This window comes from Mangifera indica, chromosome 8 (genome assembly GCF_011075055.1).
Source record: "Mangifera indica cultivar Alphonso chromosome 8, CATAS_Mindica_2.1, whole genome shotgun sequence".
Taxonomy (NCBI): Eukaryota; Viridiplantae; Streptophyta; class Magnoliopsida; order Sapindales; family Anacardiaceae; genus Mangifera; species Mangifera indica.
Genome location: NC_058144.1, coordinates 5,273,051 through 5,299,983, shown reverse-complemented (window position 1 = coordinate 5,299,983; position 26,933 = coordinate 5,273,051). Strand labels below are relative to the sequence as shown.

General features: G+C 36.0%; 2 protein-coding genes and 1 pseudogene across 10 annotated transcripts; all 3 read right to left on the bottom strand.

Annotated features, from left to right (window-relative positions):
- Nucleotides 1-1,101: 1,101 nt before the first annotated feature.
- LOC123224531 (chromatin modification-related protein EAF1 B-like) lies at nucleotides 1,102-16,690 on the bottom strand. Of its 9 annotated transcripts, XM_044648238.1 has the most exons (24): nucleotides 16,291-16,687; nucleotides 15,917-16,038; nucleotides 14,181-14,381; nucleotides 14,026-14,080; nucleotides 13,816-13,913; nucleotides 12,259-13,717; nucleotides 11,961-12,083; nucleotides 11,534-11,797; nucleotides 11,194-11,382; nucleotides 10,720-10,800; nucleotides 10,181-10,235; nucleotides 9,622-10,097; nucleotides 9,403-9,456; nucleotides 8,690-8,738; nucleotides 8,404-8,600; nucleotides 8,251-8,304; nucleotides 8,081-8,161; nucleotides 7,692-7,829; nucleotides 7,446-7,562; nucleotides 6,776-6,876; nucleotides 6,432-6,644; nucleotides 5,966-6,344; nucleotides 2,044-3,870; nucleotides 1,102-1,623 (listed from the first exon to the last, which is right to left on the bottom strand). In XM_044648238.1, the coding sequence occupies exons 3-23, from the start codon at nucleotides 14,321-14,323 to the stop codon at nucleotides 2,131-2,133; spliced, it is 6,066 nt and encodes a 2,021-aa protein (XP_044504173.1). In that variant the 5' UTR covers nucleotides 14,324-14,381; nucleotides 15,917-16,038; nucleotides 16,291-16,687; the 3' UTR covers nucleotides 1,102-1,623; nucleotides 2,044-2,130. The 9 variants fall into 9 exon arrangements, with proteins under 9 accessions (XP_044504173.1, XP_044504179.1, XP_044504172.1 ...); XM_044648244.1 differs by lacking the exon at nucleotides 15,917-16,038 and having other exon boundaries at nucleotides 2,044-3,813; nucleotides 16,291-16,688; XM_044648237.1 differs by lacking the exon at nucleotides 15,917-16,038.
- A 2,506-nt stretch (nucleotides 16,691-19,196) lies between these two features.
- LOC123223043 lies at nucleotides 19,197-22,132 on the bottom strand (annotated as a pseudogene).
- A 1,078-nt stretch (nucleotides 22,133-23,210) lies between these two features.
- LOC123222975 (putative SERF-like protein) lies at nucleotides 23,211-23,944 on the bottom strand. Its single transcript, XM_044646010.1, has 3 exons — nucleotides 23,818-23,944; nucleotides 23,559-23,664; nucleotides 23,211-23,477 (listed from the first exon to the last, which is right to left on the bottom strand). Exons 1-3 carry the CDS (start codon nucleotides 23,822-23,824, stop codon nucleotides 23,375-23,377), a joined length of 216 nt encoding a protein of 71 aa, XP_044501945.1. The 5' UTR covers nucleotides 23,825-23,944; the 3' UTR covers nucleotides 23,211-23,374.
- Between the last annotated feature and the right edge of the window lie 2,989 nt (nucleotides 23,945-26,933).

Below are 26,933 nucleotides of genomic sequence, written 5' to 3'. Positions count from 1 at the left end.
GTTGCGGCTACGACAACTCTAGCCCATCCGTAAAATCCGGTACTCAGTGCCGTCACAAGATCGAAAAGCTCCGAAAACGCTACCGTACCGAAAAACAACGCGCCCGAGTCTCTTCTTCTTGGAATTTGTTTCACTTCATGGACTGCTTGCTAAATGATCCTTTGCCTATCTCTGCACTCCCTCCCGTAGAAATTGAACAAGAAGAAGAATAAGAGGATGATATTTTTGTTATTAAGTCAGGGAATATTGGTTGCATAGATGGGATGTGGGATGATCAGGTGTTTGGAGTGAGATTGGCTGAGGAAATAAGAGAATTTGCAGAGAGGTTTTTGAGGGGATGGAGGAGAGAGTTGAATAAGAAGAATAAGGGGAAGATTGAATTTACGAGGGAATTTGAGAAGAAGAGAGTGGAGATGGAGAATAAGCGAAGATTCACAGAGGAAGATTGTTGATATTTATTGAGACCACTTTTGGAGCTAACAAGAAGCCTAAGACTGACCACCTATTGAATTGAATTTATAGTCTCTTCTTTGCCTTTATCTAGATTTTATTTTCTTAATTATTTGGCAGAAACTTAAAGCAATATTAAATTGTTAATGATAACACCATGATAGTTATGTCACTGTTAGTAGTGCCTAAGCAGCGACAAATTATAATGATTTTTTTTAGTAGTTGAGATTTGTCAGATAATCCATCTAAAAAAATGTTGTGTAAATCTTGTACCTTGAATTCCATCTCCAAGCCTATCTATTATTATTCCCAATATCTCTAGTTTCAGAACACTTGACTCAATATCCAAACATTATTACAAGTATAATCGACAAGAAAACAACCACAACTACGAACGTAAAATGAAAAAGAATCAGGGACAAATTTACTGCATGCAATTGGAAATTCCTTAGGCTTGTGGGATATCTCAATGGCGCAAAATGTTAATCACTTGTCCAAAAGATTCAAAACTGCTTAACCCATCGATTACTGCCTGTTTCCTTTCGTTAATTTTCTGTAATTTCTATGGTATTTAAAATACCAATTCGTTATTATTAGATAATATATATTTACATACCTGCCTTAGAAGTTATATGGCGGGCATTTTCAATATACAAGAAGAAAATAAAAGAGCTTTCATTTTAAGAGGTTGTTAGTTGCAATAAAAGAGGCCAGTGCCCATGGCAGCGACACAAGCTTGCTGATCATTCTAATTCTAATACCACTGACCAGAGACCTTATATTCACAAATTTTGCGAAGGCATTTGCCCGTATGACATCATGATTGCTTGCTACCCACTAAATCTGATAAGGTATTAATACATTCACATTCACTACTCTACTGGGGCAAAAACGAATACGGCCCACCCGGGAAAATGGGGGAAAAGAACGAAAGGGCAAAAGAGACCCCTGTACAAATACCTCTATATTCGTCTCTACCTTCCCTAGGCTCTAAACCAGTGGTAATTTACATAATTCCCAAAATTACAGAAAAACATTAACAGAGAAAGAAGAGGAGAGGATGAAAAAAAGAATTAGCCTGCTAACATCTCTTCTTTGACCTTTTGACAGATCCGGCAGAAGACAATCTCCTATTTTGGGTTTTGCATTGCCCAAAAAAATAACCAGCTTCATCTGCATATAACACAAAAATCTATTATGTAATTTCACACAATTAGACAAAGACATAGTAGGTCCTCAACAAAATCGTAACTGATAGTAACATTGACATGGTCAAGAATATGGAAACAAATCCAATTTCTAGTCTTCTCAATTTGAAAGATTCAATTTGAGGTGAGGAAACCTAGATGTCAATATTGACATGCATTTTCTGGCATACTGAGCATGCCCACGATGACTAAAGCACGCAACATAAGATTTGTGAGATAATTAGCATAAATTCTGTCAATAATTTCTAACTTAAAGCAGGCTTCAAAAGATTTGCCTCATAATGCCATAATTCTATGTCATGTGCATGCTATTCCATGTTTTATATCCATGTCAGGCCAAAGTTGAAGGTTTACTAAGATCAACCCATCCAGATTAAAGAATTACCTGTACACCGCTGTTACAAAGGCATGCAAACCCAACCCTTGCAGGGACCAACTGCTGCTCTCACAACTGCCCAATTTACAGACTCTTTCATTCCAATTTTGAGTTAGTGGATCTGATATACAAACTGCCTTGTGCTGCCTGCAGATGCTGTGTCTGCTGCTGAGATTGCTGTAGTGGGAGCTGTTGTTGAAGTAACTGCTGCTGATCTTGTTGCATAACTTGCTGATCATGTGAATGGCAGTGTTGTTGCGATGTAGTTGGCAGTATAGGGGACTGTTGTAGATGAGATTGGCGCTGCCATTGTGTCCCAGCATTATGCCCATGAGGTGGCAAGCTGCCTGATAACTGCCTCTGTCCTAAACCTTGGCTAATAGATGATACTGCATCACTCCCAGCTGAATTAGTAAGAGGTGGGCTCCCAATGGAACCCACTTGATTGGCCATATTCAGCACACCAGAATCATAAACTGGTTCCGATGATTTCCAATGAGAAGAAACAGCAGAAGAAGAAACTGGCACAACGTTAGTTGAATTAAGACAGACCTGAGGCATTGCTGTCACTGTACTGGTACCCATCATTGAAGCATTGTTCACAGGCTGCTGGTCAGGTAGACATTGATCAATTTGAGACTTGCTTCGTGGATCAGAATTCAGTTGACGATTCTGTTGAAGCATTCTCTGAGCAGTTGCTTGCGCTTGAGTTAGGTTAACCTGCTTTTGTTGTAGCTGTGGCTGTAGCTGCAGATGCTGATGATTAGAAGCCATAACTGCTGGCGAAACAGTTTGATGCGTAGCTGATAGTGTATGTCCAGAAGGGATGGACTGAACCTGGCCTTGAGGGCTATTATCAGAATGAGAAGTCATCTGCTGGAGTTGCTTTGATGAAGGGGTGGTTGGACCAGAATATAGCTTCTGCTGTGGCTGTGAGTGATTAGAGCCTTGTGAAGCAACTAATGGTTTTGATGGTTGAACAGGGTTCAAGCTGGACCCAGAACACAAACCTTGACCTTGCATTAACTGCATGATCTGCTCTCCTTTCTCAGTAGCTTGGTTAACTGGAGCCCCAGTCAAGCCATTTAGGTGAGATGGATCAACAGTAAGGTTCTGGTGCATCACCATATTCCCTCTTCCAATTCCCTTTAAAAGTTTAGCCTGCTGTTGAGATTGTGCATGCTGTCGCTGTTGAGGATGGTGCCTGCCAGGTTGTTGAAACTGCTGCTGTGGTGGCTGTCGTTGTCGTTGCTTACCCATCTGATTGTTTAAACCACTGGCACCAGATTGAGGATTGCGGCTCACCCCATGAGAAGGTAAATGTTGCTTCTGCTGGTGTTGCATTGATGTCGGTGTCATTGGGGAAGATGTTGTCAGGGGGGGCAAAGTTACAGGCTGCGATGAGTTTTGCGATTGAATCTGGGAATTACTTTGCAGAGAAGATGATATGGGAAGTTGAGCCTGTGGTTGGACATGGGGCATCAAAGCACCTGAAGCAGCAAACTGCTGTTGCTGTTGCTGTTGTTGCTGCTGCAAATAGCGCTGCTGAAAATGCCTTTCTTTAGCAAGCTGGATTGCATAGGCTTGCTGCTGTGATCCTGCAGCATGATTCGCACCCTGAAGATGATTGCTTAGCCCATGGGATGGCTGTGGGGTCACTGGATGCTGCTGCTGGGGATGGCCTGGATATGACTGAACCGCCGGAGGTGTAGTCTGATTAGAGAAAGAAGAACTCAACCCATTGAAAGCAGGAAGCCCTTGACCATTTCCTTGTGTAACCTGCATCCGGAGCTCTGGTACCATCAGTTGCCTTTGATGATCCGGATTGTGACCAGGCTATCACCGCAATATTTGTATAAAAAACAAGGGCATTATAAAGCAAAAAATAAAATCAGTGTACATTTTAAATTCCAAGTTTCATTTCAACCAGTAAAACAGTGCAAATGCCAATTTTACCACCTTCCGCAATAAAGCAAAGTCTTAAACTTACAAGACTAGGTGAAATTGTTTAAATCAATGCTAAACAAATGCATAACCATATCACTGTTTAACTTCCAAATGCTATTTAAACTAAACAAGTCTCCAAACATGTTTCAAGTCAGCAGGTCATTACATCAGACCCTAGTGATTTTCAACATGTCATAAAATTATCAAGCAAAATTTAACAAAGGAAAATTATATCAAACTCAGATTTTGAGACAGATTCTCTATCACTTGTAATTAAAAAGCAATGTGAGTAGTACAGGCAAACCAAGCATCATAGTACAGCCCATGCATGCCAAACAACTTAATATTATTAGCCCTGTTAGGTGGTTGCATGAAGCTTGACTCCTGAGATAGATTTGAAGCTATTATCACGCACGTAGTTATCTAATTGTCTATACATAAGTCAAAAGTAGACTCACTAACATACTACAATTTGTTTAATACATTCATGAACAAATACATCATAACAAAAATTTCCAACTCTACTCAAAAATCAATAGATCACAACTATATGATCACAGACTTTCCTCACATTAGTGTGAACGGCAAACACTTTCTTCAATTTTCAAAGAACTTTTTTTTCCTTTTTTTGTATTTGGCATAAACTGCCATGCAATATAGAACCTTCAGCATCAACTAGCTGTCTCATATTTATATATAAAACATTTTTACGAGATTTAATGGTAAACTCAGTATATAGTCGCCTAAAAAACAAAATTTAATTGGGCATCCTAAGGCAGACAACATCATATTGCAATCGTAATGGCATGTGTTACTAACATGATATATTGCTGCAGTTAACAGGTTTTGATTAAGAGCATAAGTCACCTGAACATATGAGCATGCATTTGTTTTCAATTAACTTCTAGTTGATTACAAATACTCCTTATGATAATGACTAGCAGATTATTTGGAATGAGATGGAAGTAATAATATATACTTAGCTAAAGTAGGATGTGACTTTCGTAATTAGGTTGTTATAACCCAGTTCCAACTCCTAACACTTTATAAATCATTTAGACAAGACAAAAAAATGAATAAACAGCTATCACAATATCTGGACGTCCTAAAGTGGTTTTATAAAATAGCCCAATACTCATTTCAGAGACAAATGAACAGCTACAACTCTAATTTCAGAAAGGTAACAGCTCAGCCCAATCACCCATCTCATTGCAACAGTTACTAAGTTTATAGTTCCACCATCTCATTTCCCATCTCATTGCAACGGTACTAAGTTTTCAGACACATGTCAATGACAAGTCTTCAGAAGGGTAGCAACTCAACCCAATTATCCCATCTTATTGCAAAAGGTAATAATTTCTTAGTTCCACCATCAAGAAATTGAACTCTGGGACAAGAAACAGAACAACTCCCCCATTTCACTTTGAATATCAAAATGTGGGCCCAGTTAGTCCCAAGTATAGATAGAGACTTTAGATATTGAACATCCAAACAATTTATCATAATCACAGACCCTCAAACCACAAGCCAAGAGACTCTAACTCCATTAGCCGTAGTTCCAACTTATTGAAATTGGCTGCATGAAACCTTTTGCTCCCTTCACCCAAACCTTGAGCAATATCCTTTATTGAGCCTATGGTTTTATGGTGCCCTATTTTTTTATTACCGATTTAACTCACTTGTTCTCAGCCTTCACTTTCTTTTAATGCCTTATACTTGTTCAAAGACACTACTTAGTGCCAGTGATAAAGGCCATCAAAACATTGAGTTGCAATTACACAAAATCTGTGATAGCAGGAAAGGTAGGCATATTTCAAAGCCTTCAAAAGTAAGAGTAAGGTAGGCATATTATTCACCGAAGAAAAAAAAATGTAGGCATATTAATAAGGGTCTGTTTATTATACATAGACTCATTCTACATACTTTTACAATAAGAAACACAACCATAACAGAAGTAGTGAGAAGAATGTGGCTAATTACTTACCCGCATCATATGCATAGCCTCACGCGGTCTCAAGATGGGGTTTCCTTGACCTGGACCAGCTCCAGAGTGCATATTTACAGGGCTTGGCATCCCCACCATACTCGATGAAAGCATACTCCCAGAAGTCAACATCGGTGACGAACCCATTCCTTGAAAGCCCGGCCTTGTAATTGGCATGCTTCGGTTTATCCCACACATCACGCCCATACCATTTCCACCAGGAAGCATACGAACACCACGTTCAGCTCCAGAGAGAGCCCCAGAAGCAGATAAGTTGGACTGCTGCATATTCCTACCTGATAACATTTGATTGTAATGTTGCATTCTTTGCTGCTCATCAGGTGGCAGAGATGTTCTTGGAACATTATATCTACCATCCCTGAGAACAGATCAAATGAATCAGAAGCCAGTATAAAAGAATTAGCAGGTGATAACAACAAAATTTAGCTATATGTTGGCATACAACCTGATAGAAGGATTGAGAGGACCAGATGATGATGACAAGTTACCACTAAGAACAATACTGGGTGATCCTTGCAGCGAAGTATTAGGCCCAGAAGCAGAAAGCATAGATGCTACAGCTGCTTGATTTGACATTGCCAAACCATTTGCATGAGAACCTTGAAACCCAAGAGGAAGATCTGTGCTTGATGCAGTCACATCACAGAGCTCAAGGGGCCTTCATCAAGTTAATGAGAATAAAATTAGTGGCATAATACAAAGTAAAAGAAGAAAATCACAAAATCTTAAAAAACATATAATAATGAGGATAAAGAAGTAAAAAAGACAAACAAATATGCCAACACTTACGTTAGAACAGCTCCACTTAGGTTATGAGGGCACACTTGAGAAAGAGCAAGAACATGAGAGTTATGTACAGCGACTATTTGTCTCAGATCCTGGTTATCATTCTTCATATGATACACAAATACACAGAAAAGCAATGTGAGAGAATATTCGAAGAAGCAAGATGAACACAAGGAAATAAAAAACATGGAATGCTTTCAGTTTCGAATTTGTGCCTCTGATATGTGCACGGTTGTCTGTTTTCCATTTATGCATAGAGGATGCAACCTGAACTGTCTTACAATATTCTACTAAATGGATATCTGTATCACAAAAATGTTCAAGAAAAAAGGAGGCCAAAAAGACAATAATGAGATTTAGCCAGAACAGATTTTAGGAAAAACTAAAATAACTATGAAGAGAAAGAGTAGTCCTTCCAAATACCGGAAATACTCAGGAACATTTTATAATAGAAAAAGGGAAAATATCTATAATATCATGACAGCATAAAGGATTCAGGTAACCACAAAGCAAGAAAACACGTATGGTGCATCTCCAATTTCAGATGTAAAATGAAGTGGGCTTTATTAAATAAGGGGGCAATATGGAAGCATTACGTAGAGGTGTTTCTGAAGACGAGTAACTTGCTTAGACCTCAACAATTTAAACTAAAACAAATCAGATCATGACAAACCTGACTCTTTCGATAATGCTGCTTCTTTCTGATCATAATAATTTTCTCAAAATGAGACTTGACGGTATCCTCTTCCATTGGACCCTGTAAACGTTGGAACAACTGCCTGGCACTTCCCTGCATAACATATAGCAAAAAGCCAAGGAATGCAGCAAGATTAGCTTAAAAGAACAACGGTCTCACATAAATACAATTTAATAAATGAATAATTCAGCAGAGAGCCGGAGGGAATCAAATGATTTTGACCTTTGGAATGCCGGGCAACGTAGATGGATAAGACTGAGAAGATCCTGAATCTTCAGCACTATCAGCCCCATCCCCAGCACCCCTATCCATTAAAATCTTATGACGCTCCTTGCATTCTTTAGGCTTGCGGAATATGCACTAAACATATAGCAAGAATTAATAAAACAACTATAGAGGGATAATGAAAGAATGATGATGCTTCACCATTTTAAAAAGAACTAATTAAATTTACACAAAACTAAGGAAAAACAAGAAATGAAAGAACCATTAATGAACTTTTTTGCACTGGACACATAGAGAACAACACTCTCTCCACTAACCAAGTATGCACCTTAAGACAGCCGGTACAGACAGGATAGGTAAAATAGGACCATAACATAAATATTCACCTTAAATTGAAGTGTACTGTTGATAGCATCACTAACAAGCTCCCAATTTGGACCCATATCATGCACAAGGACGACTAGTGCCTAAAAATTACAAATATAGTCCACCATTAAGATATGTGATCATAAGTTTAAGAGGAAAAGTAAAAAAATTGTCATCAAAATAAAGCAACCTGGTCTTCAAATAATGACCATGGACTTCCAGAACCAGGCTGCCCAGCAGAAATCTGCAGAGATGGCTAAACACTCATATTCCTAGAATAAATTATTTGAAAAGATGAGGGAATAATTAAGCAAAGGATCATTTGGCTGACACCAAGCAATACCTTGAGAACTTTGGCTTTCCTCCCCCTATCCCGGCCACCAATAAATTTAATGAATTTAGTTGGGTTGGACATATTACTCATTTGTGAAGTGGCAGGAGAAGGGATCAACCCGCCCATTGGTGTCATGTTGTCAAAGGTAGTATCCAAAGGTTGTTTCATTATCTTCAGCCTCTTCGCATTATGTTGTCCGTATAATCCTTGAGAGAAGACACAAAAATAATATCAAGATGAAAAAACCACTAGGTATAAATTGGTAAAAACTAAGGGGATAATAAAAGAGTCTTACCAATGTTTCCATTGGAATCTAAATGAAATCTCCTCTTGGAATGCTCCCTCTGCAAGTAAAAAGACATCATTAAAGAATTTAACAGACAATTAGATAAGAGAGTTAGGATACAACTTTCAGTAGCCCCCCTCCCTTTTCTCCCCCCAAAAAAACGAAGACATGTCATACAGGTTCTTAGAAAATAAAACGAAAATTTTCATGAAAAGCACACTGCTCCATTTCACAAACTTATAAATTTTGTGTTAACCTGATGCTCATAGGATTGAAAGCTAAACCAAACCAATCTTACAAAGGGGAAGGGAGGGCATACAACAAGAAAAATCCATTAGTTAGATTATAGTAATCTCCTATCAAAGTTAATGATGACCACCCTACAGAGATTTCATTAGCTACCAAAAAAAAAAAAAAAGACGCCAGAACTGTTATGTGTTTAAAGCCGAATCAACAAAATTCCAGAGATTATTTGCCCTCTGAAAACTGATTCCCATCAAAGGCTCTTCTATTCCATAGGTATGGACAATTCATTCATGAATTTGAAAACATGGTAGTTGTGAATCTCACCAAGTGTTCCAAATGCAGTTTGTAGCATTTATCTGTAACTTTGTAGAATGGTTTGAAGCCAGTCACTCAATGAAAAGGAAACAAAAACAAAGAAAAGAAAAACATATATATCATTATGCAGCAACTTTACCCAAAAAGCAGAAGAAAATTACCTGCTCACTACAGGCAGTTGAATCAAGCTGCCAACCCTGCTCATAAGCTGAACCCTGCAACCAAATAAAATTCGGGCAACTTATGAAAATTAGAATTAACAAAAATAAAACTGAGGCAACTACACAAGCAGAAAAGAAAGAAAAAGACTGAGGTAAACAACATATTTTTTTCCTAATTTATGTCAACAAAGGGTCTGATCTACAAGACTTCCTACGCACCAGATACTTTGCTTTCTTCGGCTTCTTAGGTTTAGTTGATGTTTCTGCACAATCATAAGGTAACTGCCTGTCAAAGTCTCCAGTTGACTCAACCTCTACACTTTTCTGAATCTGTGCTCCACCATGCAAAGTACTTTGGTCATCCTGATAAGAACTAGTATCCCCACTTGAGGCATCTGTTTTAGAGGGCATTTGTAAACTCCCAGCAGCTCCAGCACTAAATGAGCCTATACCCCTCTGCCTGGAAGCAGTGCGCATGCGTTTTGTTGGAATTGAACCAGCATTAAGATTACCAACAGACCTGTTTCCAATCAATATGGACTGTTCGGAGCCCACAGTGCCATGTCCATAAGGCATGTTCTTCCTCTTCTTCTGGGAAAACTTTGATGAATTCGTACCTCCAAAGGCGCCAGACAAATAATAAGCACTTGTTTCACCCTCATCCTCATCATATCCAATGTCATGATAGCCCAACTCTGTATTTGACTATGAACTTATTAACACCAAAACACAAGTTCAATCAACAAAGAACTTACCAAACAAAACATCCAGGCATTACCTGCCACAGCATCATACATAGATGTGTCAACTTCCTCTTGAATGTTGCCAGTTTTCTGTGGGAAAATTAATTTGATAAATCAATAAAAACACCAAAACAACCCAATTATGCACTAGCTGCAATCAACTTCTATAAAATAGCCATGAAAAAAATATCATAATTAGGGGTTAGTCATTTTTTAAGATAGGAAGCATTAGTGTATTGATGTATAAATAAAGAAAAAGATACAAGGGTGGATCAGGGTCCCCTGTATCAGTTAGAGCTTTACAAAAACTCAAAAATCTTGCTAAACAGTAGAAAGAAGGACAATATACTCTAGAACTAAAGGAAAACAATGGCAGATTTATTAGAAAATTGCATGAGCTGCCTTTCCATCAGTAAACCTCATTCCTAATTGTTCAACTCCTTTTATTGAAATCCTTTGTGTTCTAAAGCAGAATTTAATTGTTCCTCGGTTCTTCAAATATTCTATTCATAGCTCAGAAGGGATGAACCAACTCAAAGCATGCATGCAGAGACACATTAACAGACATATTTACCTCACACTGTGCTAAGTGAGATTCGATAGACTTTCTATAAGTCTCCATTGCACCTGAGGAAACTGCATAGAAGAGACTTTCCTGCAACACAAATCAATCAGTAATGAACACAACATGGACAGACTAGCAATTTAATTAAAGTAGAAAAACAAACCAACCCACCATGTTGGTGGATCAGTTTTCAAAAAGAGGTGGGCTTGATAAGGCCCAAGACCACAAGATCACCTGGTAGGTCATTCCCCTTTTGCCCAACCCAAACAATGGATCAATTAGGTCCATAAAGGGCCTATTATAGTGGATTTTATAAGAAGTGCATAGCACCCTCTTATAAGATTTTTTTCCAGGACATGAAGCTGTAACAAAGAGAACCTCAAGCAGGTGTGTCAAAAAGACCTATCTAAGATAGTTCACAAGAAACCCTTAACCCAGTGATTGAAGACAGATGAAACCAACATATAAGGATAAGGTTCATACTTCTGTAAGGTGGTCATCCCAAGACACTTCCATAATTCCCAAATCCGAGATTCTATCAGGAGTTGCTGGAGCTTCTGCTTGAGACGGAACAGACAAGCTGTTGTATTTCAAAAATCTTACTGCATATCCCCGAATGGCAACTGCAATATCTTTTCTCGGAGACTGAACCAAATCTGTGCTCACTTCCTGCTAATAACCACACAATATATCAATAGCAAATTCTTGTGGCTTATAAATTAAGTCCAAATGTTTGATGTTTAAGTCCGCCAAAAAGTTATTATAATCCATATCAATAAATCAATCAAAAGTCAATATGAAAGAGATTCAAGCATTTAACCACCAGGTCAAGTTCTTCAACCTTTTCATCCAAAAATTTATTCCCATCAACATTTGTTGATCCATGCCAGCAGTTTTTTTGGATGCCTCGCTCATCACTCTTTAGCAGCACCTCAGCTGAATGCCAGAAATGCATGACAGCCTTTGCCATGGTGAGAGCTACTTTGTTGAGCTTCCAACGATGTTTTTGTTCTTCAGATCTCAACCGAGAAGTAAACGCAACTCGATGACATATTTGGGCAGCAGCAGTCGTCTTCCAAAGACGCTCCTATAACAAAATAATGAGATAAAGCAAAATTTGCCAAAAGGTATCAGAGGCCGCATTGGTAACAACTACAGAAATAGAAATCAGCTTGTAACAGCCCAGTATAAATAAAGCATCAGAGGAAAAATGACCAACAAAAAACAAGAAAAGAAACAATATAATAGACCTGTGCAAAATCATTTGCCAACCATGCCATTTCCTCAAGGACAAAATCCCAGTGAGATTTTTGGCGACTCTCAGAGGGCCAGGTACCAACAGACAACTCAGCAATCCTCTTCCGCTTAGTCTGCTAATAACATTATATCAGAGCATAAGAGCATTGAGATCACGGGAAAAAGGACAAGTAGAAGGCCATAGATCAGAAAAGGAATAAAGATTTTCTTTTCCTAATAGAAAGTAAAATAATAGTCAAGTTTTAACTTTTAGAAAATGGATTCAAGTCCATGAAAAGATAACAAAGCAACCTCTATAATCCGCGCTTCTTCCAGGATTGAATCTTCATGTGCCTTATCTGCCAACTTTAAACAGTTACCAGAATCAGTTAACCCATCAGGCGCATCTGCATGATTTCCCCCTGTCAAAGTATTCTGGGGAAGCTCACAAATAGAGGTATCGACAATGCTCTGAGATACACTGGAGCAGAGGTTTTCCTTGTCAAAGTTGGAATCAGTAACCAACACATTACGCAAGGTTTTATCAGTATCTGTGTTGGTATGGTCATTTTGTTGCACTCCCTCAATATTGGAGGTAATTTTTACCTCATCATTCAAGTCTGATCTACTTTTATTTACTTCTTCCTCGACTTTGACAATGGAATTGTTCCCACTCTGATTTTTACACATTGAGTTCTGATTAGCATTCATGACAGCACTGTTGTTTACAATCTTGATCTCATTCTTATCCATCATCTCACATCCTGCTAAATGTGTTGTCCCTTCCAGTACTGGCATTTGTTCCATTGGATTTCCATTAGAATTTTTTGGATTAATCCATGAATCACTATCAATATTTACATCTAAGTTTAGGCTTTTCTGAGTGCAAGATAATTCTGAACCTAATCTTATACCAATTACAGCAGTGCTGTTTTGGCCATCATTTGGTATATATTTCCTATCCCTATCTTGATCACCAAACCCATTCCGCTGCCCAGAACTACTTTCATTCTCAGCTTTTTCCGTGGCAGCAGAATGCAGGCATTCAACTCCTGAAACTATCTCTTCCCTTCCTCCAACATGATTAGGCTCCCCAGCAGCCACCTCCCTAGGAGTCTGCTGAGCATCAACTTCTGTGGACTGATTAAGTTGGTCATTTAACAAGCTTTTGGGAGGTGTACCGTCCAACTTATCTTTGGGAAAACTAATTTTGAGGTTTGTTGATACTGCAAGATTCTGCATGCCATCTAACTCCATATTTAATTGATTATCAAAAGTTACTATCTTAGGTACCACATCACCATTGGAAGTTACTGACTTTGGGCCAGAACTAGGAAATGTTTGCTGCTCCTTCTGGTTATTCGAATCAGATGTTGATCCCTTTCCATCCCTTGAACCCTCACGAATAGTAAAAGAAGATCCATTCCCAGCACGACTCTGAACAATATCATTTGAACTTGATCGAGCACTGTCACGATTTATTTTAGACCTGTTTCTGCGAGCATACGGGCGGAAAATAGCAGAATCTTCAGATTCCTTAGCATTCTGAGTCCCATCCATCTGGGAAGACTGTTCTGATCGAACAATACTATTCTTTTTAACAGGATGTACAGGATGTCTTTCACCTTCAAGTAACTCATTTTCACCATCGAAAAAGAAGAGATTATCGGCACTATTGGGTTCACAAACAATAGGAACCCCTGGCCTACCACTACTTTCCACAGAATCACCATGAGGTGAGGCAGTCAATGCAAAACTACCTTTTGCTTCACTGTGAGAACAATAAAATGGTGGCATAAGAATTAGGCTCTTCAATTAGATAACGTGAAACAAGTGTGTGCTCATGCACAATAGCCAGAAATAATATACCTGGTCACAAAGTGTTCTGCCTGCTGATCAGAAAGTGAAGTTGACTGGACACTAACTGACACTGCACTCCCAAATTTAAAATCCAAAGGGTTGCCACCCTGCAAAAAAAAATGTTGCGCTGAATTTTTTTTCCTCTTTGATTGGATAAATATGACTTTCCAATTACATAAAGCATTTCAAAATAGCAAGACCAAGATCCAACTGCCATACTTTCTCAAGAAATTCTAGCTCTCTTCTTCTCTCCTCACGGACATCATACTCCTGGCTGTTAATGGAAAAAAAAAAATCTCATTGTCTTTACATTTGACAACAATGCATTAATAAAGCATATATACAAGGAACAAAAATACAAATGGCAATGTTACCGAAGCTCTGCTTGAGCCTTCTCAATTGCAGCTCGATGTGGAGAGGTGTTGACACCAATACCTACTCCACCGTCAACAACTCCTCCCATGGAATCAACCTCAGCATTTACTAGGATAGCAGCTCCTGATCCACATCCATGCATCCCTACGTCAATACCTACAAGCTCACCTTTCCCATCAATTCCAAAAGGTCACAAATTCCTGAACCAAAGAAAGAATAATAAGAAGAAACTGTAAGAACAGTCTTGTAAGAATGAAGGGAAGGCTTGAGAAAGAATAAGTGTAGTAATAAAAATAATTATCTCCATAAATCAACAACTAACAAACTTCTCAGCGATAGAATATTGGAAAGTCTGCAGTTTCATAAGCACAATATTTTTCACCCACCTACTTAGGTATTTTTAGTTTTCATAAACAAAAATTCCTTCACCTATCTTATGGATTTACTGAATTCTAGACTGGTTACTATCCAAACCATATAACTTTATAGTCATGAGACTCATGGTTATATTTTCCCAGGTGGAAAGCCCAAACTCCCAAAGAGGAGTTGAACCCTTGCCCTCTTTGATTGAAAGTATGGATCCTAACCCATCAATGCAACCCTGAGGATTGACTCTCCTTAATCGATGATTTAAAAGAAGTTCACATAATTGGAAGGAGAACATTGACTAACAAGTTACAGCATGGAACTTGATAAACATAAAAGGATATCAGAATTAAAAGCATTGTGAAAAGCGCCTAATACATGGAGCACCACATTACATAATTCTAAATTCCCAGTAAAGTGCAATAAGAAAGCAAAATTATAAACAAAAATAAAATGTGTCTTAAGATATGAAAATATTCACTCAACAACATGTCAATTAATCTATCCAGAGTGAATTGACATGGACAAATGTATTCATCTCCAAGCAAAGCAAACACATCCAAAGGTACATGTAGTAAAATTTGAAAAGAAAGAAGAGCTAATAAAGTGTTAAATAAACTTCATAAATGCTTCCTCAATATCAATTATATAAAAAGAAAAATTAAATCCATAATTATCAAATTTCGAAGAAAACCTATTGGAAAACCCTGTACATTAGCTAAACGATAACTCAATGTATTAAAGAAGTATGCTTAAAAAAATTAAGGTTGCATTACTATGCCACATCTATTGATAACTGCATAACCAAATTTCATTATGTAAGAATAAAAATTTGATGGGAACCTCTAATGAAGAGAAAGTATTGCCCATGCTTGTTTCTTTATCTCATGGCAATAAATCGTAGGAGAAAAAGAGAAGAGAAAAATAAGATAAAAATCATCTAAAATCAAATATAAGACATTAAGAGCCTTTCACCTTTAGGTTTGTTACCCTTATTTACGCAACATGTCCTACTGCAGTATGCACAGAAGATTTCTACATCTCTTTTTAATCATTATTTAGCTTAAATTTATTTCTCATTCAATCTATAAAAACCTAAAGACACATGCCAGTGGTCAACCTTGATATAAAGATACTAAAGGACAGTGGCAGCACAGTTACCACCAGAAGGTTATTGCTAAGTTTAGAAAACAACATAAAACTTGATAACCAAGGAAAGTCTTAAGCACCAAAGTAAATGCTGTTACTAAACATAGAAGTCAAATTCAAAAGTGAAGGTTCAACAAAGGAAATGCATTTTTGAATCACAAAATAAGAGCACTGAATGTAATGTGAAATAATGGAAATAAATGATAGCACAAGTACATACACTGCATAGAGAATAGATGCAGGTAATAAGAAGCAAATCCTATAAGATGCCCGCCACGAACAATTTTCCCCAAATTATCTATTGGGAACCTTCAACATATCCACAAGAAAGTAAAACAGCACCTGCTTACCAGAAAAATGCGTCTCACATGTTTCCCCATGTATGCAGAAAGATTTTAGCATTAAACTCTACAAAAATGGAAGCATGCATTGAAACTAACAACCATTCAATCAAAAACACGTCCTACAAACGAATTCGCAACCATTGACCACCGAAACAAACCCTAAACGCATTGAATTAACCAAAATGCACAAAATTGCACGTGAATAGATTCTAGGGTTTCTGAAATCACACGAAATTAGAAGAAAAATCACCTGAGTTGATAACTTAATGACAAAAATTGTAGCTAGGGCACAGCAGTGAGTGGACCTGAGAAGCCAGAGACACTTCCCTCTCACCTAGGGTTTTCAAAATAAACAATCAAAAACCAAACAAAATTGCCCTAAAACACAACACGTTGTTGTAAATGTAAGGCATGATGAGAACAAAGTGGTGCGAGTCCATCTATAACACAACTGATTTTGTATTTCCAATTTCTAATCCCTTTTTTTGTTTAATCTTCTTCCTTTCTCGCTGGGTATGGTTTTTGTTTCGAGAGCAGTATGCAAGGTGTGTCCCTCTGCGAGTGATTTTGGGCTGGGTTTGGGAAGAAGACGAAGAAGAGGGCTTTAGACATTTCAGTCCATTTTGGGCCTCTTATCTCTTTTTTCTTCTTTCCGCTGGTTCCCCCAGAAAGATGAACAACACTATAAAGTAGCATGAATTAATAATTTCAATAATACATCAAATTTTGGTAAAATTGGCTAATCAGGCAAGCTTCCTTAATTTCAATAATACCACCCAGTGCATTTTTCAAAACATAATTATGAACAAAGAAAAAAAAAAACTTACCACCAAAATTAATTAGGATTTTTTTTCCTTCCCTTACTAATCTTGTTATTGCAAACTTCCCATCAAATATATGATACCCTAAGAAGTCTAGAATTCGGGGATAATGCAGGCAATCAAAATTACCAAACTAATACTAATAGAATAGCCGTATTAATGATTGTAGTGTTGGATTTTTTTTTTTTTAAAAAATGGCAAAGGTACTGCGAAAGGTTCACTTTTTTTCAAATTATTATTTATTAATTTTTAAAAATTTAAATAATTATCCACCAATAATTAAATTTATTAGTTTCAATGATAAAATCATTATTTAATTAACAATATTGAAAAAACTAAAATTTTATCCCATTTTCTCTCTTAAACCATAAAAAATAACAATTTTCTCTTAAAGTTTATTTTTTATTCTCCGGTTGTTTCCTCTAATACTTTATTTGACAGTTTCTCTCTTCCAAAGCTATTTCTCCCTTCGACAATTCTCTTTCTCTCTCTATCTCTTCCTCTAATCAGTTGTCCAAACTTTCAAAGTTTTTTTCTCTCTTTGACAGTTTCTCTCTTCCAAAGTTTTTTCTCCTTTCGACAAATTTCTCTCTCTTTATCTCTTCCTCTAATCGGTTGTCCAAACTTTCGAGATAAAGACATTATCTTCGTCTTGGAAGATGAATTAGCTAAATCATATCTGATTAAATACTCAAAACTAATACATATAATTTTTTTTTTTAATATTATTAATTAGGTATGTAAACTACTGCTTTTTTAATTATTATTATATATCAGTAATACAATAACATATAATATGCTTATTAAAACTAAATAATACAAAGCACCCACTACTGCTATTTTTATAATCAACTACTCATTCTATTGATTCAAAATAAGTCACATGAGACAAGGTTAAATTATTAAGAATGATTGGCCTTAATATGATAGTATGCAACAAAATCATGATTGTGGAGAGGGGAAATTTCCCATTTTCAGTTCACAATCTGGGCTCCATACTTTACTAAAAAATTCACTTCTTTTTATGATACAGACAACAAAGGCCAATTGAATGTATCATAGCCCAGTAGTCAAGAACGATCTAGGATAATTGCTGGTTTTTTATTTGTCTCTTTCTCAACCGATTTGTTTGCCAAATTATGTACCAAATAAGACCATAGATTCACTTATCCGGAGATTTGAGTCAAGTTTGATTGTCAATTCGATAATTCGTGCTTGAAACATCAATCATAAGACAAGTTCGAACTCTAACATCAGAGTACTTCAATTAATACGCTCACGAGGCTCACATATATAAATAAAATAATATTATTTTTATATGTTTTAAATATATTATTTTACATTAAAATTAAATTATATAAGCAAAACAAAATGACGTGGTCTTATTATATAATTTAGATTCAAAACAAGTTTTGTCACATGATGAAAGAGTTTGTCGTCAATACCACAATTTCTCGTAGCTTTCACAACCAATCTCTCTTAAAGAGTCTCGTTAGCCTCTCAAATTTCAAATGTTATCACCATAGTCACTCAACAATGCGTTGGGTTGTCATAATTATAGGTCAATGAGTCTAATTACCCTGCTGAATTTGGAATCAAAACTGAAACTGGAAGCTACACTGACAAGTTTCTACCAGAACCTACTTGGTTGGCTCCTGTTTTCATTCCAAGTAACCAATACTTTTCACCCATAATTTTTTTAATAAAATTATAAACACAAATAATAATATATAATCTTATAATTAAATATTATTTTTTTTAATTTAAATACATATAATTATAGGTAATATATTATTATTATTTATATATAAAATTGAACATATTATTTATACACGTAATACTACTTATTTTTTTTAATTCTAAAAAATTGCAGGTTGGTAATTGGTAACACACCAACGCCGGTGTTTTCACCATCTTTCCCATTTAAAATCAAATAGAATTAAAAGTCATAAATTACACGTTATGGTAACCCGTTGGTTTTGTCGGATCTAACAAAAAGCCTGCAAACAATTCTCAAAATCGTGGTTATTGTTGGACCTTCAATTGCCACCACAGTAAGTGTTGAATACCAAATTGGACCCAAGTACAGGGGCAACCCCGCCTACAATGCCTCAAATCTTTCCATACGCCTGCCACCTGTCACCACCGACCCCTGGCTCTCCTTCTCTCTCGCCCTAAACCCTTCTCAACATGTCGCTATATCTTCTTAGTCATCAATTCAACCCATATCCAATTCTCTTGAAACTGATTCACTTTCTTAATTGAGTTTTAGTAAGGTGGAAATGGGATATCTGTGCACACCTTTCAAAATAAAAAATTTGAATGACATGGTTACTTGAATAACCCAGAAAAAGATGTATGCATCGATGCTTCATATTACAGTCTGTTTATCTGTGCTAAACTACACATAAAGAATACAACTCACAAGCTTAGAATCTACATAGGGTCTCAGAGATGTTTGACTTGTGAAAATTCTTCATCTCAGAAATCTAGCTTATTCATCCCCAAATGAGTCTCTTCTAGTAACTTGACAAGATCTTTGGTCTCCTTCACATGGTTAGTCATCCCATTGATTGAATATGCTTTAACCATGGTTCTACAAGTAGTCTTATCGGGCTTACAGCCTCTCTACTCCATAATCTCAAGTACTCCTTTCATCTCTGCCAGGAATCCCGACCTCCCTTAAGCATCAATTAGACAATTAAAAAAACCGAAGTTACATTTGAATTCTTAGCAAATCGTGGACACCCACACTTTTTCAGGTTTCCTGGCTTTCCATTAGCCCTTACAAGAGAGCAACAATGTGACACAGTTCGGTTTGATTCTCTCCGATTGCATTAGCCTAAATAAAAATTCCATCAGTTTCAAATCCCCAGCCCTGCCAAATGCGTCTATCATAATTGTAGATTTCAATGGTCCACGAGTAATGGTATTTCTATATGTACTCCATGACAGCACTCATTGTCTCATATTTCAGAGCTTTTCCATATGAATCAAGAAGTACATTGAAAGTACTGTCGCTGGGTTCAATCCCAGCTCTCTGGAACTTCTCATAACATTTTTCCACGCTCTCTATCTAACCACTGTCGCCAAAGTCTAGAGTGGAGTTCATGGTCCAAACATCAGGCTCACATTCCTCACCAAGCATCTTCACAAGTGCGGATTCCATCTCTGCAAACTTTACAGGAAATGGAAAGAATGAATTACTTTTCTCATATATTTGTACCACTGTACTCCATCTAATAGCCAAAAACACACAAGAAAAGAGAAAGAAGACTGAAAGGATATTTTTCCCCATTTCTGTAGAACTGGAAAAAGCAAAGCTAGGATCAATATAGATATTGGGTAGTTGATGAAAACAGAATAAGTGATGAATGCAATTCATCTACTTATCATCCAAGAAATAAAATTTATCCCGAGAGGATCAGCTTATTTCAAAGTTATAAAGGTAACTCCGAACCATCCCATTAGATTCTCATTAACAATAAATAGCATTCAAAATGGTGAAACATTAATTGGGGAAAGATATACATGTTTGTCTTCCCATAGGCATCAATGAGGGTGTTGCATGCGACAGTCTCGAGTATGATTACCTAAGTTGCTATGCCAGAAAGCAAAGCTTGCATCTTATTGAAGGCAGAAACCTGCAGGCATGATTTGATGAGAATAGAGTATGTACTGACATCCAGATGACAGTCAGGGAGTGCTCTTCATCTGCTCAAGGAGAAAAAAAATGCTTCATCAAAGTGACTGCTCCTACCATATGCGGACAGAGGAGCAGTACAGGATTGATGGTTCACATCACGGCATTCAGCAACCATGGATTGAAAGGGCTCATGGGCTTTTCAGGTTGCTTACATTTTCCAAGCATGACAAGCAGCTTGATGTATACACCAGAATTTGGCTTGTACCATAGCTGCTCACGCAGTAAGAAGTTCAAAAATCTGGTAATAAAAAAAGTTAGCACAGCCATTACACCCACACACTCAAAAAAATCATAGAACTTTCCACTTCAGAGAATAAAATTGCTCCAAAAAAAAAGTACACTAAAATATGATATTCCAACAGTTCACAGGATTCTGTGTATTTTTGCAGAGCACACCGACTCTTCTGATAATGCAGCTGGCACGTAATTTCGATATCCACAAATTGACACAGTGATCCTAAATTCTCTTCCAAACTCAATTCAACCAAATCACAAAATTAACCGCAACTAACTAACCATGATAAAAGAAATTAACAAGAAACATAAATTCTATCAAATCGCTAATTTGTAAACCCAATTAACCATTTCGTGGAAAATGAAGTTAAGGCTATTAACTAAATGACAGCTTTGAGAGCAAAAGGTTATCTTCCTGTTCATCTCTTCCTTTCTCTCTCTCGCCCCTCTTTTCTTTAGCTTCTTCAAATCTCGGGTTACTCTTTTTTGGTTTTGCTCTATAGTGGAGTTGTTAGAAGAGACAGAGAGACGTAATTCAACTTCGGGTTTGGATATAGGGTGGGGTATGGATGTTTTATGAAAGCGTTTATGCTATTCATCGGTCTCCGGTTAAACGCCGGTGAATATGGATAGGTGGAGGTAGAGGTGGAGAGGAAGGCCATGTGGATAATTCTCCAGATTGATCAATTTTTTGAACCAGAAAGCAGAAAACCATCTAATTTTTTGAACATGTGTTGTGAGGCATAATTGTTTTGGGCTTTTGGGATAACCTAACCGCTTCGTCGGCTGGATATAAAGCTATTCGACTGACCGGTGACCATTTCGATCTCTACTATATTTTCTTTTACGTGAGTGTGAATGCTATAGAGAAATAAACCCCTTTTTATCATTAAAAATGTGTTTTATTTATGAAAGACAGACAGAGAAATTAGCAATGTTTCAGTTTTTCCATTGGTTAACGACTCAATTAAGAGATTGGACGTAATTATAAAACAAATAATTGTAAGAAGATCTCGCACAAGAACTGGACCAGGGCTGAACCTTGTGTTTGATGGAGCTAGGGATAATTGACCATATTTCATATCCTTTTTCATGTTTAAATTTACGGCCTAGAGCATAAACCAAAGAGGGATAGACCGATAAGCTATTAAAAATTGGAAGCTGTGTGGCATTGGCTGCAATGGGAAGAATGGATATGGTTTTGAGTTTTGAGGGACAGTGGGCTGGTACTGGGGAAGCTTGGATGCGGAGTGAAGGTGGACACAGTTTGCTGTGGTTCCAAACCGCATCCATGAACCTGCCAGAAGAAACGCTGCCGCCAATGACTTAAATCTGGCCAGGCCAGATGGCGCCTGCAAACCGTATTGGTTTGCTTCTTCGCAACCAAACGATTTAATTGAATATTCATTCAATGATATTTACTCAAGTTAGCATTGTCTGGTTCGTTTATTCAAAGCTCACAACATTGCAGCAATATCTGCTAGATCCTCGCTATTAATTTAGAGCATTAAATCCATCCCATATTCAGGAATCACGGTTCGGGTACACCTTTAGTTAATAATAAAAGGCCAAACAACTATTTCCCACCCAAGGTTTGATGTTTTCTCAAATATCTACCTTTTAACTATGAAAACACCAAACACTCACCCATGGTCGGTTAAATTTAACAAAACTCTAACGTCTAAAAATTTTATCTCTTTTTGTCCCCCTAAACTTTAAAAACTAAAATTTTTCCTCAACCTAAGTTTTAAAAAATAGCAGTTTCACCCTAGGATTTCGTTTTAAAATCTCCGACGACATCTCCGGCTCCATTGCCGATGGCCTCTCCCTCCCGAAGCATCTTCTTCTTCTGACGATCTCTTTCCTCTCATTTGGATGTCCGATCGACGTCGGAAAAGTCTTAGGAGACGAAGACGAAGCTGAAGCTGTCGTCTTCATCTGAGAAGACGATCGAGCGTCCAAATGAGAGAAAAGAGATTGTCAAAAAGAAAGGATGCTTCGAGAAGGAGAAGTCATCGGCAATGGAACCGAAAATATCGTCGAAGATTTCAAAACGAAACCTCAGGGTGAAACTATCATTTTTTAAAACCTAGACTGAGAAACAATTTTAGTTTTTAAAATTTAGGAGGACAAAAATAGATTATATTTTAGTTTATTTTTTAATATTATAGAAAAAATAACGATTTTATTCTTACCACCGTTAATTTTAAGTGTTCATAGATGGGTGTTTGATATTTCCATAGTTAAATGATGGATATTTGAGAAACATCAAACCTTGGGTGGGAAATAGTCGTTGGCCATAATAAAATCTAAATTACGAAAACACTTTAGCTGGTAAATTATAATGCTAAGTGCTTATTCCTGATATATATATTTTTAGATTAATTAAAATGACGAAAACAAATTCACTGCACAGAAGTAGAAATTGCATTCCAAATCTCACGAATCAAAGAGTTCAGAAGTTAACATCCATGTTGAAATAACAAAAGCATCAAACTCCCAATTCCAGAAACCCAGACCTGACACAATACAACAACTTCCATACTAACTACCTACACCTCCCTATTTCACAGTTACTTCTTATTGGCTTTCCCTCCACCGCTGCCGGCATTTATCGCTCCACCGGCCGCCTGAGCCGCCTTTCTAGCGGCCTTCTCTTGTAATGCTTTCGCATCTCTGTAAATTAATAAATTTTATAATCAAGTAAACAAATTCAAGCAAAAGTAAACCGATTTTGATTAAGAAAAGAATGAGAACCTCTCACGGCGTTGCTCACGAGTCAAACCATCGTCTTTGGGTTGCTTACCCTTGTGGCCCGCCCGGGCTTGAGCCCTTTCCCGGTCTCTATCCCTCTGGTTACCGCGTTCGCTTCAGTTAAAGTCAAACAATGAAACAAATATAATCTTACAAAAACAAATATTAAGAAAAAAATTTATTTGATTGCTCAAACAAATAAGAGGAAACATAAGAGAGAATAGGAGACAAACGATCGATCGATCGATCGATCGAAGGATATGAGACATTGATGATTATGTAATTGAGAGGAGCAAGATCACAATAGCTCTGACAATTCACCTGTGCTGATCCAACACAGAGAGATGTTTATTTGTGCTGTCAAATCAAAAGAAAACGAATCGAAGACTTAAAAAGAGAGAAATTGTGAACCAGTCGATCAGTGGAAGAATCGAGAAGCCGCGGAGATCTGGATCCCACGTGTCAACAGGTAATGATTAATGATGGTCTGATTTTATGAACTGGGCCTCACCAATTTATTTAATAAAAATATTTATAGTGTTATAAATATATCATATTTTAGTTTACAAAGTTTAAAAACTAACCTTTTATTTTATTAAGATTAAAAATTAATAATTTATGTCATCATTTTTCTCCAAAATTTAAAAAATCAATATTTTTTTTCTAGTGTTTTTATAGCAACTATCGACAATTAGAGATGACAACAACAATGACATTCTTCCTTACTCTAAGTTTTTCTCTCAGTCATCGTCTATTTTTAACCATCATCAATCGTTACTGCCCATCACACGAAGAGACTTAGATTTGGGTCTCTTCGTCAAGCAATGAAAAGATGTTGGTCTTTTTATCGAGTGGCAAAGAGATTTTAATCTTTTTATGTGTTAGCTAGTGATGATTGATGGTGGTTGAAAATTGACAATGACTGAGAGAGAAGTCAAGAGGGACGGAAATTGTTATTGTCACTATTATCTCAAACCATCGATAGTTGTTATAAAAACTCTAAAAAAAAATATTAATTTTTTAAATCCTAAATGGGAGAAAGTAAAATAAAATTGTTAGTTTTTAAATTTAATAATGATAAAATATGATAGATTTATAGTTTTTAAAATATTTTAATTAAATAATAATTTTATGTTGATAATAATAATAAAATTTAATAAAAAATAAGTATTTAAATTTTAAAAAATTACTAAGCGAGAAAACAGTTTGCACCAAACCTGGGTGGAAATAGTCGTTTGGCCAAAATTTAGTAGCATCAATGCCCGTTGTTCGCAGGAAACTATAACTCACAACGTATAACTTATAACTCAAAATCATTTACACGATATTAATAATAATAATTTTTATATGATTTTCTATATCAAAGAGGAATAATTTAATTATTTATCATTTTATACTCATGCCTTCAAGCCTCACGTACTTTGTCATCTATCTAACAACCTTTTTCACCATTGTGTCCACAAATATGTCCAAATATAATTAGGAATTATTGTTTATAAAAAATATATATAAATTAGTAAACTCTAATTTATTTTCTTCTAAAATTATCATCAGGTTTTGAATCAAATATTTCATTGTTAAGCTATTATTAGGGTTGGATACGAGCTGAGCCGAGTCTGAACAAGGTCTAGCGCGTTTTCAATGAGCCAGAGCTCGGGCTTGGGCTCAGGCTCACCAAGCGCATTAAATATATGTTTGTGTTCGACTCGTTTCATAATTTTAGTATTCAGACTCAGCTTGCACTTAGTTCGGATTCGTGTGTTCAGACTCAGGTTCACTTTGAGCTCACATTTTAGGCACAACAGCTCGGTTTTAGGCTCGTATTTCAAGGAACAAACAATGTTGTTTGTTTCAAGTTAAATGTTTTTTTCATTCGAGTGAACGGCTGGCGAACCGAACTTGGCTGGTTTAACTGGTGTTTGGATTCGGACTCGTATTCATTTTTTACTTAAAATTCATGCTCGTATTTGTATTCGGGTTCAGGCTCATTCAAACAAAGCTCGTTTCGAGCTCGAATAAGCTTACTTCGAATCTAGCCATAGCTACTACCATAATGAAAATGACAATATGTATATTTGTTTTGTTAGCTTTCGGTTTTGTCATAGAGGAAAACAAAATCATTTTTGTTTGAATTATCTTCATTTCATACAAAAACAATAAATATTTATTTGAGATGAAACAATGGTTTTTATCTTAGACAAAAATGACAAATCTATCTCATGGCATGAAGGGAGATGAGAAAGAATATAGTTAGAGACAACAAAATTCGTTGAAAAATAATAAAAAATTAATTTTTAAAAGAGAAAATATAACTTTTTAAAACTATTAATGAAAAGAAATTGTTAATATTTTAAATTAAAGAGAAATAGAATAAAATTTTAATATTTATAATATTTTATTAAATAATAATTTTATTTTTAATCATAATAAAAATTTTAATAATAGGTAAATATTTGAATCGCCCAAGTTTTGTCAGTAAGAGTTTGAAAATAACCAAATGTTGGTGGGAATAAGTCTTTTGGCCTTATAAGAACGGGTAGAAAAGGCATCAACAAGAAAATGGTTCCAATGAAAGGTGTTACATTAATATTATAGTTTCGTCCATACCCCAAAATAACATATTGTTAGAAATTACATGAGAAAGAGATTGCATGGTGGGCAACCAGTTGACAACGCCAAGCCACTCTCACTTACCAAGAATGGTATCTTAGCTTTGCTATATAACCAAAATAATAATAATAATAATAATAAATATTATATATATTTATAATATATAAATAATATATTATTATATAATTAAATATTATTTTATTTTTAATTTAAAATTATTTAATTATATAATAATATATAATCTATATACATAAATTATATAAAATATATAAATATATAAAACATTTTTATTGATATAAACAACTATGTTGGATACTTATTGTCGTTTTATTTAAAAGAAGGGAATCTCACCAGTCTTACAAGTACTCGATTAATTCGTACATCAGAGTTGTAAACTTGGATGAAACACCTAACTCTCCATCCAAACACTTTTTTAAATCTATTTAAAGTTGTAATGTTTTTGAAGAAATATTAAATATTTAATACCAAATTCAAAATTAATGAATTATTGAGCATTAAGAAATATAATTATATAAAGTGAAAAGGAATATATCTAAATTCTTATTTTTAAAATAATAAAAAAATGACAATTAATAAATAAACAAATAATATATATTTGACACTGTATACTGAGAAGAGTTATAAATAGTATCAAGTTATTGTTCAACCTTTAACGTGTGTGATATTTATATAACATTTTTTTTTTGAATAATTGTGATAGAAAGAATATGATTTTTTTTCTAATAAGAGATTTTATTTAAATCAATT

Excerpts from the sequence above, each read along its gene's own strand:
- LOC123224531 (XM_044648238.1), bottom strand. The coding sequence starts at position 14,323 with ATGCATGGATGTGGATCAGGAGCTGCTATCCTAGTAAATGCTGAGGTT. Across the intron at positions 11,383-11,533 it reads AGGTTGAAGAACTTGACCTG|CAGGAAGTGAGCACAGATTT; the intron begins GTGGTTAAATGC and ends TGTGGTTATTAG. Across the intron at positions 6,345-6,431 it reads CCTCTCAATCCTTCTATCAG|GGATGGTAGATATAATGTTC; the intron begins GTTGTATGCCAA and ends ATCTGTTCTCAG.
- LOC123222975 (XM_044646010.1), bottom strand. Across the intron at positions 23,478-23,558 it reads CGTGAGCAACGCCGTGAGAG|AGATGCGAAAGCATTACAAG; the intron begins GTTCTCATTCTT and ends ATTAATTTACAG.